This window comes from Dromiciops gliroides, chromosome 2 (genome assembly GCF_019393635.1).
Source record: "Dromiciops gliroides isolate mDroGli1 chromosome 2, mDroGli1.pri, whole genome shotgun sequence".
NCBI classification, from domain to species: Eukaryota; Metazoa; Chordata; class Mammalia; order Microbiotheria; family Microbiotheriidae; genus Dromiciops; species Dromiciops gliroides.
The window spans coordinates 657,288,577-657,304,341 of record NC_057862.1 but is presented as its reverse complement, the minus strand read 5'-3'; the positions used below and the strand labels follow the sequence as shown (position 1 = coordinate 657,304,341).

General features: G+C 52.0%; 1 protein-coding gene and 1 pseudogene across 1 annotated transcript in view; one reads left to right on the top strand and one right to left on the bottom strand.

The window, feature by feature from the left end:
• Window positions 1-15,765, top strand: part of VAC14 (VAC14 component of PIKFYVE complex) — a 129,728-nt gene that overhangs the window by 59,110 nt on the left and 54,853 nt on the right. Inside the window, exon 13 of the mRNA XM_043987184.1 lies at window positions 2,147-2,303. Coding sequence (XP_043843119.1) covers window positions 2,147-2,303 — 157 coding nt within the window. The remainder of the gene's footprint in view (window positions 1-2,146; window positions 2,304-15,765) is intronic.
• On the bottom strand, window positions 11,235-11,347 carry LOC122744956 (annotated as a pseudogene).

Below are 15,765 nucleotides of genomic sequence, written 5' to 3'. Positions count from 1 at the left end.
CATTAGCACAGTGATGGCATCCTCTCCCCTGGCACAACGGTGCTCCTGGATTGCTCTCTGCTTCCTTCCAGGGCCCTTCTCACCCCCTCCATTCCTCTGAAACACAGTGCATTTGGTCTGCTGGCTGCTTTTCCCAGTGGAGAGCTGCAGACAATTATTTACCATGTTTGTTAACACAGGGCCCTTCCTTCTCTGTTTCTCTGGGCCCTTGTTTTGCTGGTTTCCTGAACTCTGGTCTCCAAGAGCTCTGAAACACTTTGCTGTGGCTTTTGGCTGCTGCGTTGCCCACTGGTAGCATCCCTGCTGTTATTAGATATTGGTATTGCCCCACACCCACTTGGTACAGGGTGAGGGGATGTGGAGTTTTCCTTTCATCCATTTCATCCTAAATTCATTTACTGAAAACAGAATAACACTCTGAACTCATCAAAGGACAGTAAAGTATTTGTCATCTGGGTCAACAGTAAGTAGATTTTAGGGATGAGACAAAGGTGATTATATAATTGGTTAAAGATCAGGGAAAGTGAGTGTATTAGTTCTGTGCTCCAACCATGTGGGATGAAGGAGAACCCTTCTTTCTCTCATCTGTCTGGGAAGGCTTCGTGGAAGGCACTGTATTTTAGGAGCTACTGTTGTGATAGGAGAAATAGCTTAGCAGATTGTGGAAGAAAAGACATTTTGAGCACCCTATGCTGCTAGGGAGAAGATCTGAAGACATGAGCAGAACAGGGGACTTGGAAGGGGTCAGATGGGACCTGAAAAGGAGATGTAGGGGAGCGTCCTGGGTTTGACTGAGAATTGACCGGGCTTTCAGGAGTGCAGGAATAGCAGGAGCAGAGGGGCTCTAGAGGGCTATGGCACACCAGAAGGGTGGTCATTCAGAAAGAAGATGCACCAGTAAGCAGCTGTGTGATTGTACAGACCAACAGACTGGTGGTGGAGAGAAGATGGGCAGCTCCATCTTGGCATGGGACTGAGGCCTGGTGGAAAACTCAGCAACAGATAGATGGGCAAGGGTTGGTCATCTCTGTAGTCACAGTGCCCTTTGTATCTTGTGTGGTAAGAAGGGCAAGAGACCGGGAGCCCAACTCTGGAGGGATTTGTTTCAGTGGGAGTAGAGTTGGGAGCAAAGCATAGGAATGTGCTGATCACTCCTACAAGCGCAGTGATCCTGTGCTGGTCGCTGATGATGAGGCCATCCCTAGGATTGTCGGGAATTTAGTGCAGTGTTCTGAACTCTGCCCTGCCCTGGCCTTCATCCCGAGTGACTAAAACTGCTGCTCTGCCTCCCCGGTGCAGCTCCCCTCGGCACAGAGAGCCGCCATCCTCATAGGACCCAGTGGAACACAGGCGCGACCTGGACACGGGGCAGATTTCTTGGCCCAAGCCACTGCTGAAACCATTAACTAGGAGGTGGAAGTTGTGACTTTGGTTAGGAGTGTAGGCACTGTTTACACCAGTGACAGAGCTTTTGAAGTGTTATAACACAGAGAGAAGCACAGGCCACCCCACGCTCCTCTGACTGGGATGGGCCAGTATTGTTGGCATAATGTCTTAAACAGAAGGAGGGACTGAGGCAGAGAATGCTGCCCCCAGGGTTTCCCATGTGTGCGTAGGGTAGACGCCATAAGCAACACAAGGAGGGGATCGTACAAACTCCATGTGGTAGTGCCTGAAGTCTCGGGCCCTGGGTCATCGTTCCCTTTCCCCGTGTTCCCGATTCTTATCCTGGAACTTAGTTTTCCATCGACAAAGAGGACGGTGAGTTACAGGTTTGGTTGAGTCTTCATATCTCAAGATTCCTCCCTCAACAAACTATACTGTTTTTCTTATTGTCAGCCATCGCATTACATTTACGTGATGTTTCAAAGGGCTTTCCCTCCGTTGGTCTCAGATGATTCTCACAACCAAGCAGATTTACTGACTTTGTCCCTCCTTCCCACATCCTGAAGTCTGATTTGTGATCTTGCCCGTCGTGCTCCTCCTTATTCAGAGGTCGGCCTTCAGTTTGGGAGGGGGCTGATTCACTCCAGAGATTTTTTCTCCCTGGCTCCTACATGTCGTGTCCTGTCCTGTCCTGTCCCCTCCCCTCAGAGGTCGTGCTTTAGCTCTCATCCCGTGTGCTGCTCTGTTTCTCTCTCCTAAGGTTATCCTGAAGGATTTGGAGGTTTTGGCGGAAATCGCATCATCCCCTGCAGGCCAAACAGAAGGTCCCGGCCCCTTTGACAGCCCCAGCCTGCGGGTCAACCACTCGGATCTGCAGGCGCCCACATCCGGCAGAGCCAGCCTGCTGGGTCCCCCTGGTAAGCATTCCCCTTCCGCAGTGGGCCATGCCTGCCTGGCCCTGACGACCTTGACAATTCAGGTGTCCTTTTCTGCCTTCCTAGACGATGTCGTTCTTTGGCCCTGGAGCTCAGCCAGGGTCTGAGGAGAGAGTTTCTCAGGCCCAAGGGATCAGTCAGCTTCCCATCCATGATTTCTTTCCCCTCTGAAGGGCTGCAAATGTACAAAGACTTCTTCCTCGCACTCTAACCCCACCGCAGACGTAGGAGGTGAGGAAAAGCCTTTCTTCCCTTCTTGGCTGCCCTCCTCCCCACCTGGACCGGCCTCTTTTGTCGGCACTCAGTGACATTCCCTAACTGCAAAACCAGTGGGCTCAGAGCTCCAGACCCTGACTCCAGCTTCTGCTCAGAGCTCCAGGCCGACCCAGGACTCGGGCCTCTGGATGGAGCACCTGCCCCTCATCTTGCCCTGAGGTGGTTGCAGGGACAGAGCCCCCTGTGCACTTTCCCAGGCGACTTCAGGACTGGGGGTGCCCTCAGGTGCATGATGGTCATGCTGATGGCTCCTTTTTCATTAGAATCTAAAAATAGTGGATGGCATGGCAGGCCGCCCAGACAGGAGGTAGGGATGATTCAAACAGGATGCTGGAGAACAAACCAAGGTTTCGAGTGGGAGGCGAGGGAACAGAGCCGACTGGAGAGTGTGCCTCACCTTCCCATTCTTCACCTCTTGTCTCCTCTCCAGTTTAGGGTTTATTGGCTTGTTTTTCCCATTTTTTTATTATAAGTTTTATTTTAACTTTTATTGTCAAGTGTAGGTTAAGGACCCTGCAGGTTGAAGTGGGTTTTAAATGACTCTGTGTCCATAAACTTGGGCTGTTGACAGCTCCCTGAGTGGCTATTTATTATGCCCAATGCAGAAGAGCACTTGACCTTCTCCAATGCCCTCCCCGCCCGTCCTCATCCGTGTTGCTGCCTCCCTGAGGCCTAGGTCGATGGAGCTCTGTTGTCACTCCTGCTTTCTTGGCTCTGCTTTGCTTCACGTAAATCTTCCTGTGCTTCTCTGGATTCTCCGGATGCCTCATGTCTTCCTGTGTGGAGCTCTTCTTGCATTCATTAACTGTCATGGGGTCAGCCATTCCTGGTGATGGGCACTGTCTTTGTTTCCTTCTTTGCTATTATGTCTGTGTTGCCTGGGGAATAATCACCAGAGTGGAGTTAGAAACTGCATGTTTTTAAAGGTCTGGTGGTTTAATTTCTTATTCTTTCCCAAAAGTCCAGACCAGTCCCCCACTCCACTGCCTAATTTGCCCTGCCCGCACCAGCATTGGCTTTTCTCTTTCATTATCCTGTCAGGTTGATGCAAATTAGGCAAATGTCACAGTTACTTTAATTTGTATTTCTGGAATCATTTGAGATCTTGAACATCTTCTCATAGGTCATCAATAATGTGTCTCTTTCCACCAGTGTGTGCCCCAGCCCCTTTTGTCCTAGGCCCGTCAGGAGGAGATGAACCTAGTGTAATGCCTGGGTTGTCTCTGGGGCTTCTCTGAGGGCTCCATCCTGAGGGCTGTCGGTTATCCTTGGACATTTCTTACCTTCTCCTTCCCACAAATACATGAGCCTTGTTTGTCATCTCCCTTCATTTGTGGTGATTACTGAATAGCAGAGCACTACTGACGCAGAGGGATCTCCAAGAGGCGCTATATTAACCCTCCTCTGCATTGCCAGGAGCACAAGTGGTATGGCTGCAACCTCGGGGAGCATTGTCCCAGCCCCTCCATGGTCTAAAACAAGCACAGAGGGCTGGAGATCAGGAGGCCTGGGATCACACTTCCTAGGCAAGTGACTGTGGACAAACCATTTAGCTACTCCAAGCCTCAGTTTCTTCATTTGGAAAATGGGATGATAATGTCTGTCCTACCTGCCTCACAGGGAAACTGAGGGAAATGTGCCCACAAAGCACTCTGCAAACTTGAGCTTCTGTCACCGACTTGAGCCTAAGAGCCCAGAGCTGGGAGCCCCTTCCCTCAGAGTTCCTCTGTTGCCTGACTGGCCGTGAAAGATGTCTGTGGGGCAGGCAGGGGGATTCGTAGAGGAAGGAAAAGCAAAGCTTTGGGGCTCTCCCCAAATACATTGGCCTGAAGGCACAGTGGAACCCTCTGCTCATCATTTATATTCTAGCTTCATTCAGCCCCTGACTGCCACCTATTTCCCAGGAAAGATGGAAAGGAAAGGGGAGGGGCCTTGCAGCCTCAGCCCGCCTTCTCTTTCTCACATTTTCCCCAGGATACAGTTGTTTCCGTGCCATTGAACTGGGCTTCCTTTAGGCATTCAGCTGCTCAGTTCAGGAAAGCAACATTCCACTTCCTGACTCCTTGCGCAGGTTTGCTCCCACTCTGATAGACCATCTCCCCTTCCCTTTTCTCTTCTCCCCCACACCTCACCCCCAGCAAGGATAAGAGCCGGCTTCTCTCTTAGCCTCACAACTTCAGAGCCAGACTTAGGACTGTGACGGATGTGGAACAAATCTTAGAAGGGAAGAGTGCGTTGTCCTGGGGAGCTGAGATCTGGCAGGCTTCATCTTCTTCATAGTGGGAAGGACAGAGAGAGAGGAGAGGTTCAGATTGAGAACAGATTGGGAGCGGCGAGGGGCAGCAGCCAGGAGAACGCATCCTGTGGGGAGGAGGCCAGCGGAAGAGGGGAGGACTTGAGTATCAACACCTCATGTCTCCTGTTTCCAGGAAGTATTTATCATAGTCCCTGATTCTCAGAGTTACCAAAACAAAAAGTTATTTGAGGCAGAACAGTCAGATAGCGTAGACCTGCATGCTAAGACCACTCTTACGGAGGCCCTCCCATGGTCCCACAAATCCCAGTCTCCCCCTCTAGAGACACCCCTTCTCTTCCACAAAGGGCAAGTGGTGCTCTGAAGCAGAGGTCTCATTGAGGACTCTCGGGGCAAGAAGGGACTGGCAGAGCCTTAGGTTGGCCTTGGGTCTGGAAGGTGAGGCTGCTTTGGGGAGGTTATTGTAGGGGATCTGAAACTCTGCCTTTGGCCCAGGTGCTTCTGGGATGTGGACTGGGTGAAGTCATGATGGAGGCAAAGCAGGGGACTGCTGCCATTCCTATTTTGGGGGCCATTGGCCTGCCAAGACCACATAGACTTCATTCCAGGGTTATATAAAGTGAGTGATCAGGAGAGAATTCTAGCCTGAAAAGACCCCGAGGCAGGACCTCAAACGGCTATCCTCCTTCAAGCATGATAGACAGAGCTTTTCCCTAAACTCTGTGCTCTCCTTGACGCTCCCTGCCCCTCTAAGAATATAGGGGATACTGAGAGACGCAAAGGTCCAGAGAGGCAAGATGACCAACCAGAAGCACTTAGACAAGAATCGCAATAGACACAGACCCGAGGCCTGGCCTTTGCGCCTTTTCTGTGGACCTCAGTCGAGGGGACACGCCAGTGGCTGAGGAGGTTTGGGGTGACTGGGGGGCTCAAGAAACCCTGCAGGAAGTAAACAGTCAATCCAGCTTCCCCTCCGGGCAGCCCTTTCTCAGTTTATTTCTCAAACTCATGAGACATGGTCGGGGGAGGAGGGCTTGTCTCTTCTGCATCTTGTTCTTACTGCATACATAAACCAGAGGCCACAAGGCCAGACCCTCTTCCTGTTTGGGGAACGGCTTCCCTCCCATTCTCAGGAGCATAGCTCTTAGAACTTAACAGTCTAAACTCTGCTTTGTTGCTTTTTTTATGGGTTTGATTCCCTCCCCTTCCCCCATCACACACACGCATGTGTGTACACACGCACGCACAGATTTGGTGGTGCTATTTTTTTTTAAAGCATAGAAGACAAGGCATCTAGGAAAAATTATAAGATTTTACAGGAAACTAAATGCCCCTTGCTTCATGTTGAGTCTGAAAGCCAAACCCCTCAGGAATTTGGGTACAGTGACACGAAGCAGAGAAGGACAACCTAGAACAAAGGTTGGTGCTGCCCCAACCTTGCCATAGCCCTGCTGGGATTCCTGGGGAGCCTGCAAGCAGGGCTCTGATTGTGGCTGCCTGTGGGGTCTTCCCCTCTCAGGCCTCCTCTGGGTCTTTGTGAGCAGAGGTGATGACCCTCTCGTCCCTTCCCCTTTGCACTCCCTTCTCCCTATTACTTGGAGACACTCGTGTCTATGGAATTTCAGGCCAGGAAAGAGAGCAGTTTGTGGGGCCAGTGAGAGGTGATAGCGTGACTGCCAGAGATGGTGACAGTGACAGAGACCAACTGTATCTGCTGCTGCTCACGACGATGCAGGGGGATGTCTTGGCGCCTTCTGGAGGCGTTTCCAGCTCCGTTCTGGTGGCCCTGAATGCGGAAAACCTCTCTGGTCTGGTGTGACTCAGCTCTTTTCTGTGCTTTCCCCTCCCCTTCACCATTCGGTTACTGGAGGGTGGGCAGGCCTTGCTAAGCCCTTAGGAGGAGGCAGCATTATTCCTGCTGGGATAATTTCTCAGGCCCCAGAAGGGCCACAGCCCCAGCGCAGAATCTCTTTGATCAGAAGACTGTTCTTCAGCTTGTCCCTCCTCGATTACTGGGCCCACTAGATGAGCCAGGACACTTCTCTGCTATGGGAAAAGTGCATGGCCAGGGCACCTGGAGAGATTCAGATTGCCAGGATCCTACAGTTTGGGCCCCCGTGCTTGACTGGTCCTGCCCACCTGGGGCAAAGAGAGGCTGTCAAGGCTGGTCCTCCCTGAATATCCATTCTTCATGGGCAGTGGGTACTGCTCTTGGTGCCAGACACAGAGCCACCCAAAGGGAGTTGGCGAGGCGTCCTCCCCAACACCCCCAGCTGTCTCCTAAGCCCTTTGTAGCTTCCTCCTGCATACCTGGTGCTGAGACAGCATCAGCCCTCTTCCTCCCCCCCCCCTCCCATTGCTGCACTTGGCTGCCAGCCTTCCTTCCCTGTAACAGCTGTTTTCTTGGGACAGGCCAGTGGGCTTCCATTGTCCATATTAACTAGAAATTCTTCTATTACTCATTGCCTTATTTTTTACTGTAAAAGCCGCAGCCGAAAGGCCGTGCTGGATGAGGTTAGATTGCCCAAATTGGACGTTCCCTCTGCTGGAGAGCCTCTGGAGGGTGGCCAGTAGATATGAAGGGGACAAACCTTGGAGGAGACCCCCCCCATATCTCAAGCTCTCTTCTATCTGCACCATGGGGGGGGGTGCTTCCCTTAAGGACTCTGCTGCCCCCCAATCATTAAGAACCCATTTTCTTCCTGATTTGTCCCAGCCATTTAGCGACTCTCAGTGGGTAGAAGGCAAGAACCGGGAGCCAGGGATAGATAGATGGAGCAGGACCCAGGAAGGAGGAGTTAACACTTAAGTGGACAGGCTTTAAGAATTCAGCAAGTTTAGTTGTGAAGATTATGGACACAGTTAGGATTCACGGCTGTCACATCTGGCTGCATTTCTTCCTCCTCCACACATCGGATGCATTTCTGTCCCTGGTCAGGCAGCCAGTCTGCACATCTAAACGGACCACCAGGTTTGGGTTCTCCCTCCCCACTGGCCTTACGGGGGGGGGGGGGGGGCATCCTGCCTCAGCACCAAGCTCGGTGGCCGACATTTCTACATCTGGTTTGAGTGAGCTCGAGCTTGCGTCGTGTGTAAAGAACGGGGCTATTTTTATCCTGACATATGAGGTTCCTTCACGTCATAGCCACAAAACTGAAATCCAAAGCATCCCAGAGAAGGTTGTTTGGGAGACATTCTGCAGATTCTCATGTTGCCACATCAGGTTTCGCTTAGCAACATCTGCAGAACCTGGCTCTGCAGCCACTGAGTGAAGGAGGGCTGGCTTTGTATACAGCGTGCTCCCAGCTGCATCTGTCCGGGCCTCTCCTCAGCAGCCCTGTCACGTGCTTCCGCGGGGCTGCCCGTCTTGCCCGCGCTGAACGTGGGAGATGGAGGGGAAGAAGCCCATCAGGAACACTTGCTGTTCTCCTGCGTCGGCCCTCCCACCTTTGCCGTCTTTCACGTGAAAAACAACAATTTCAAACTCTTCGACTTCTCCCCTTAGCACACACCCCTTCCTCTTCCTCAGGCTCAAGCACAAGGGTGGTTCCCAGCCCACTGACCTGCTCTCCCCCATGCTCACTGGACACCGCCTCTGAATGAGCTGATACGGTGTGACAAGGAGTAGCCGAATGGCTCGAGGCTGGGTTTTTGTCGAGAGTCCTTTCTGTCCAAGCCCTCAGTACATATGGAGGTAGGAGAGTTAGAGGTTGGAGCTCTTTGAGGAGAAGAATCTGCCAGAGATGACTCCCAGTTCCTGGATAGTCTTCAGTGTGTTCATCGCGCTCACCCGCTCGTTCTCTCTGCGTGTCTCTTTGTGTGTCTCGTGCGTCTGTAGCCCTAGTCATGAAAAAGCCTTTTTCCTTGGGTTTGATTGGATGCCTGGAGGGCAGTTTGGGGAGAGGACTCTTCTTGAACAGGGCTCGCTGACCCGAGTTGGGTGAGCCTGAGCCATGAGGAGGCGAGCTTACCTCTTCTCACTCTCCCTCCTCCCAGCTCCCCACTCCCTCCCCTCTGAGTTCTCCCCACATTTACTAGGGGGGTGGGGATGCTTCTGCTAATACTCTGGATGGTGACATTAACTGTGCACTTTGAGTCTTGGCAAAGGCTGCCTGTTCTGAGGGTCAACCGGCCTTTTGTTCAGCCTCTTTACTCTGCTCCATGCTGAGCACAGGAGCAGCTTCCCATCTGTTAGCCCAGCCTCCAGGCCTCATAGTTACGTGACTCCTTTTAAGCTCCCGAGCCAAAATCCCTATGTCCTACCTGAAGCCCAGAAACATTACCTTCCCCCTTGTAGCAGAATAGTCTGGAGTCCGTTTTTCTTTGCTCAGATTTTACCAGGAATTTCTTGATAAGAGTTTTCCAGGTAGGGGGTAGCTAGGTGGCACAGTGGGTAGAGTACCAGCCCTGGAGTCAGGAGAACCTGAGTTCAAATCTAGCCTCAGACCCTTGACACTTACTAGCTGTGTGACCCTGGGCAAGTCACTTAACCCTCATTGCCCTGCCCCCACAAAAAAAAAACAAAACAGTTTTCCAGGTTCTTCTGCCCAGTCCAAGATACTTGCAGCTCCCTAGCCTGCTGAAGACAAAGTTCAGAGAGCAGGTGTTCTGGCCTGGATTCTTATTTAGGAGAAGCCCAGGGAGTGCTCAGACTGGTGTTCTGCCTCACTTTGCCTCTGGAGAGAAGATCCCAGGCCCCCAACAGGTCCCCAAGCAGCTACTGCCACTCCGCAGAGGAACTGCAAGTCAGAAACATTCTCAAGTCTGGTTGGCTTATGAGCCCAGACTCCAGTGCTTTCTTTAAAGGAAATGCAGGGTGAGAATCTGATTATCTGAGAGGTTTTCTAACATGTTTTTGCCTTCCTTTCTGTTATTCTTGAAATCCCTGCCTTTCTCCATTATACACACACCCATTGACCACACAACTCAGGATGGCCTCTACCCTTGGCTTGGATCATATGGGAACAGCATGTGGCCCAAGGAGAGGTCAGTGCCTAAAAGATGTCAGAGGTCACTGTTCCTGTCACAGAAGGGCCCAGACTCTTCTCTTTAGCTAGGCTGGTTTGCCTGTAAGCAGAGTGGGTTCTCCTACCTAAAGTTGTCCCAGGTTGATTAAGTCATAGAACCTCGGAATGAACAGAGACTCTGGGTTGGCATCCGAGAGTCTTCCCTTCTCTAGCCAGATCCCACCAGCAAGCTCAGAGATGTGGGTGCTCCTGTCCCAGAAGCTTCCCAGAGAGAATTTCAGACGTCGTTCCGACATTCAATCCAGGGTCTATACATTCAGTCAGTTCTCTAAGTTCAGTAAATATTTACTAAGACCAAAAAAATAACCCCAGTCTGCCCTCAAGGAGCTTACATTTTGCTAGGAGATAGGCTGTGCACACAGATGCGTATTATGCAAGGTAGAGAGTGAAAGAGGCAAAGGAGAAATCAGACCAACTGTGCAGGAATATTTGAGGAGGGGGAACGAGCACTGTGAGGAAACAAGCAAATTGGCCACAGCATCTCAAGGGGTGGGAGCCCCTGAGTTGAACCTTCCCTTGTGCTTTTTGAGGCAAGAAATTCCAGGCATGGAGTTAGGAGATGGAATATCAAGTTCAGAAAATAGCTAATGGTCCATGTAGGCTGGAATGTCAGGTCACGTGGAATGAGTTAAGAAAGGGAGGTCGGGGCCCCACTGGGAGAGGCTTCCAGTGCCAAGCTTTGGGGCATATTGTCCCAGGAGCCGGAGAGCACAAGAATGACATCACCAGGCGTGTGTCTTGGGAATCCTCTCATGGCATTCATGTGAAGGATGGATTAGAGACATGAGAGGCAGAGGAAACCAAAGAGGAATGGTTCTGAGAGGCCCTGTGGGCCTGCACTGGGACTGAGGCTCTGTGAATAGGAAGGAAGGGCTGGAATGAGAGTGTGTGAAAGCTCCTCTTGGAAGAACGTGACAGCTCGTTAGACCCAGGGACTGAGGGAGGAAGAAGAGCCAGGACGACTCGGGCCGTGGGCCGGTGTGGCTTTCTCTATAGAAACAAGGACATTTCCAAGAGGGGTAGGGTTAAAGGGTTAAAATGATGAGTGCGGTTATGGACATAGGGAGTTTGAGGTGCTGCTGCTACATCACAGTAGGAATGCCCAGCAAGGCCCAGTACAGGAATTCCAACAGCACCTAGACACCCTCATCGAACAGTGGCAGCAGTGAGCGCTAAGGGATGGAGAGAGAGAAGTCCCAGAACGGAGCTTTGGGGAATGCCTGGTCCACTATCCTTTACGATGGTTTTGTGTCCTGATTCCTAATCAGATTGAGGACCTGGTTCTAGAACATCGCAGACTCTTTGAGCATTGGTTCCAGCTCTGTGTCACTGAAGACAAAATGCCACATGTATCTGTAAAACCTGATGATGGCTTTCTTCACAGATTTGCGTGTCGTCCTTGCACAGGGGCCACGCTCATCTTCTCTGTCTCATTTCAATGTTAGTATGTGTGCTGCCGAAGAGAGCACTGATGATGGCTTTCAAAGCCATGGAATCATCAGGATTAGCAAGAGCCAGGTCCTTGACAGAGGAGGTCTGGAAAAATAAGATGAGTGCCTCGCCAGCCTCCATGCCCTTAGCTAGGATGCTGACATCCAGAGTCTCTTCTCTGGGAGTCCTGAAGCAGTCATGGCCTCCATGGTCTTGTATGGGCTTCCAGCGCCCCAGGTTAGTATTGAGTTACTCAATGATATGTTGTCACTGTAGGGGTCGATAATCCCCTGGCTCAGGACACGGTCCAAGAGCTTACTAACTGCGTAGGGGTTAGAGATCATCCCCCCTCCAGGCCTTTCTGTGGACATTTGACTCGGGGTACTGTCTCCCTGGCAGTGACCATGCCAGTGATAGCAGACATCACCACTCCCAGACCAAGGCTGATGGTGTCCAATAGGATGGTGGGGGTGCTCTTGACCATTGCTCCCCAGCTGGAAGCTATCCTGCCTGTGCCCGGGTTCAGAGCACTTCCCATGATTTTTTATGCTGCTCTTCTACTAGAAAAAGGAGTAACAGCAAAGAGAAAACAAACCAAGGCAGTGTGGTGCCTATGGGGAGTTAGGGCACCCATCAAGACCTGGAGACTTGAATACCGGGAATGATAATGATGGCCACCTTTCACTGGGTGCTTTGAGGTTTATAAAGGACTTTCCACTCTCATTGGAGCCCCCCACCAGCCCTGTAAAGTAGCAGTATCCATACTAGGCCGGCTTTTACAGATGGGGAAACTGGCTGAGAGGCTGTGGCTCACCCACGGTCTCCCCTCTTAAGTAGCATCTCTTCCTAATGCCCCTGTCATGAAGGAGATGTACCCCTGCATCAGGCTCTGCAGAGGAGAAATCCTTCTTTGGCTGACATGCCGCTGGGCCCCATTCTTTTGGGAGTCTCTGGAAGCCTGTGACTGGATGGCAGGAGATGGGAGCCCCAGAAAGCCCCCGGCAGAAGGCCTTCGAAGTCAGGTGTTTGTGTGTCCATGAATGCGTGTGCGTGCTAGAAAGCACTTTTTAATCGCACAGACCCCGTAGAACCAAACCGGCAGCACGAAGGTAGGGAGAGCTAGAGAACGAATCAGAGACGCAGCTCTTAGAGGAGCTGTGCCCTAGGGATTTCCCTCCTCAGGCAGCGGCCACAGGCAGGTAGGTGAATGAAGAATGTTTGCCACTCTGCTCACCTTGTACTTAATAGCCCACAGTTTTCCTCCGTAGGGATCCCGGAAGGAGGCCCGCTCATGACCCCCTGAAACCTGGACTGGGTGGCGTGCTCAGAGACCTCCTTTAGGACCTCCTTTGCTCCACGTTCTCATCGCCTCTTGTCCCTGCGGTTGCCTCAGCCTCCCAACTAGATCCCAGGCTTCTCCAATTTCTTTTCCATCTAGCTGCTGATAGCGCCCTCAGAGCGCCTGTGGGATCTTCTTGCACGGCCTGCTTGAGAAACACTTAGTGCCTCTCTGTTGCCTTCAGGATAAAATGCCCACCCCTCAGCTCAGACCCTGATCTGCTGCTGTAAGCTCAGGGCACGTCATGCCCCTTCCAACTGACTCAATGGACGACTCCCCAGATGCGTCACTCCGTATCCCATCTCCCTGCCTCCGCCCAGGCTGGGCCCCCTGCCTGGCCTGTATTTGGTCCCGGGTTCCATTCAGGTGCTGCCACATGCACGAAGTGCCTCCCCATCCCCTGACTCATTGGTGCTCCCCTCGGTGGACCTCCTGTATGCATTTCTCTTTATGTGGTGTCTTGGGTGTCTTCTTTCCCAGCTCCAGCACAATAGAAGAGCCTCGGAGGCAGGGACTCGCTCTCTGGGTTTGTCTTTGTAGTCGTGGCATTTAGTCCAGCAGCCGGCGCCTCTTTAAGACATGTTGTCTGTTTAGATTGTAATGCTCAGTTGACGATCAGGCACATTCTTCTTTTATGGCAAAAGAAAGCACAGCGTAGCTTCTGCTGGGCTCGTCTGCCGGCAGATACTGTGCTTCAGATGCCCCCCCCCCCCATCAGGACAGCCTCCTTCCAACTTCAGCCTTGCTTGTGTCCCTTGGACAGCGGCCCCTCGGGTTTCTGTTCCTCGCCGATCTGCCCGTCTGGTCATTCTGAAAGCTGCTCAGAGCCTTCCCCTGAGGCTTGAGCGAGGGCAGCATAAAGCACAGGTTAAGCACATTTTTGCTCAGTATCCACACTTATTGGCAAGATCAGGAGAGGGGGCGTCACCGAGATACGGTTTCTATTCTTGTTGCATGTGAAGGGGAAGCTTCTAGAGCACCAATGGGTCAAGACCTTCCTTGCTCTGCTTCACGAGATCCAAGGAGAGTCAACATAGAGATCTCCCGGTAAACAGAGCGCTGTTCATGACAGCAGGGACTGCGTTACGTGGAGTCCTGGGCTGCCGGCTCTGCAGGTGAAGTTCTGGGACACAGATTGGCTAGATATGAGCCTTGCTTTAATTTCACCTGGCCCATGGGGCAGGCAGATAGGAGTGCCGAGACGCAGCAGCCAAGGGATGCCATGCCTCTACGACCCATCGGCTTACAGTTGTAGTCCCTGCTCTGTGCCCAGCATCGTGCCAGGCACCGAGGATGTAAGGCCAGTGGAGGAGACAGGAAGCCCAGAGGAAAACCCGGAGGGAGGCCGGCGGTGGTGAGGGCTTCCTAAAGATGAGGCCTGAGCTGTGCAGGATAGGAGAGAGGCAAGGAGGCATCCCAGGCATGGGGGGCAGCCTGCAGAGACCCAGGGCAAGGGAGAGGGGCCAGATGGAGTGCTCGAGGAAGAGTCATTCTAGAAGGCTGGAAAGATAGGTTGGGGGCATCACAGGGCTTTCAGAACGAAACAGAAGAGTCTGAGCCGGTTGACTAAGGGAGTCTCGTATTCAGATCCATATTTAGGGGAAATTCTTTGACAGCTGCGTGTACACCAGTGGGGAGACCCAGTACGAGGCCGATGAGCAGAGAGGGTAACTGAAGGGAAAGGGGGTCAGATACAAGGTGCTGTGAATGTGTTGAGATTTGGCAGCTGATTGGCTGTGTGGTGAGAGGAAGAGAGAGGAGTCCAGGATGAAGCCAAGATGATGAGCACAAGACACTGGAAGGATTGTGGTGACTTTGAGGGGAACAAGGCAATTTAGTGGCAGGGTTTAGCAGGAGAGACGATGATGAATTTAGTTTAAGATGTCTCTGGGGCAGCTAGGTGGCGCAGTGGATAGAGCACCGGCCCTGGAGTCAGGAGGACCTGAGTTCAAATCCGGCCTCAGACACTTAACACTTACTAGCTGTGTGACCCTGGGCAAGTCACTTAACCCCAATTGCCTCACTAAAAACAAAACAAAAAAAAAGATGTCTCTGGTACGTGCAGTTGGAAATGTCCAGTAGACAATTGGCAATAGAGGATTGACACTGAAGGGAGCGACTAGGGCCAGATCGCCAGACCTAAGAGTTCTGTGCATAAAGGGGCTGGTTAAACCCATGGGGCAGATGAAGTGAGAGAGAGAGAGAAGAGAGGAGGGCCTGGGACAGAACTGTGAAGAACACCCACATAGTAAGGGACATGGTGGAGATAGGACGGGCCAACAGTTTATGACTTATAAGGAGCTGTCAAATAGGCAGGAGGAGAACCCCAGAGCAGAGAGGTGTCTAGGAGGGTGGTCAGCAGTGCCAGATGCAGCAGAAGCTAAGATGGATTAGGACTGATAAGAGCAGACATCGATCCCTGGCGACTTTGGAGAGAAGTGTTGAGTGAAGTGAGGAGCTCAGAAGCCAGGCCGCAGAGCTGAGGAGGCATTGGGAGGAAAGGTGGTAGAGGCAGCAAGTGGAGACCACTTTGCAAGGTGCTTGACCGAGAAAGGGACCCTTCTCTGAATAAGACCATATGAGGGACTCCAAAGTGCCTAAAAGCAACGAGTTGGGACTCTCTGTCATGGGGGGGGGATGGCTTCCTGCCTCCTCGCTTGGTCTCAAAGCCGTCTCCTGGGTCTATGTCCAGGATCCTGTGAGCCAGGATGATGTCAAGGATGCCAGCGTTGGCACAGAGGTTAAACTGTTCTGTGACGGATCTTGCTGGTGGTTATAGACCTCCTAACGATCCCATTGTACTGTAGTTCTCCTTCCTTGGATGGCAGCATTAGTGAATGAGCTGCCTCTTTACCTCCCATCAGTTTGGCAGGTGTTGGAATTATGGGCCTTCACTCTCTCCTTTTTCTCTCCCTCAGTTAGCCATAGCCGAGAACCAAATGACTTTGTATAGTGTTTTACAATAAACAGTTGCGTGGTGCATACGGTATTTCTCTAAGGACAGACCCAGCTGGGCTTTTCCCCTGGGGTCTCCAACAGAAGGGCAGCTCTCCAACCCTGCTGTGGACATTTGCTCGCCTTTGGAGTGTTTCCATCTGTTTGAATCGGGGTCCTTGC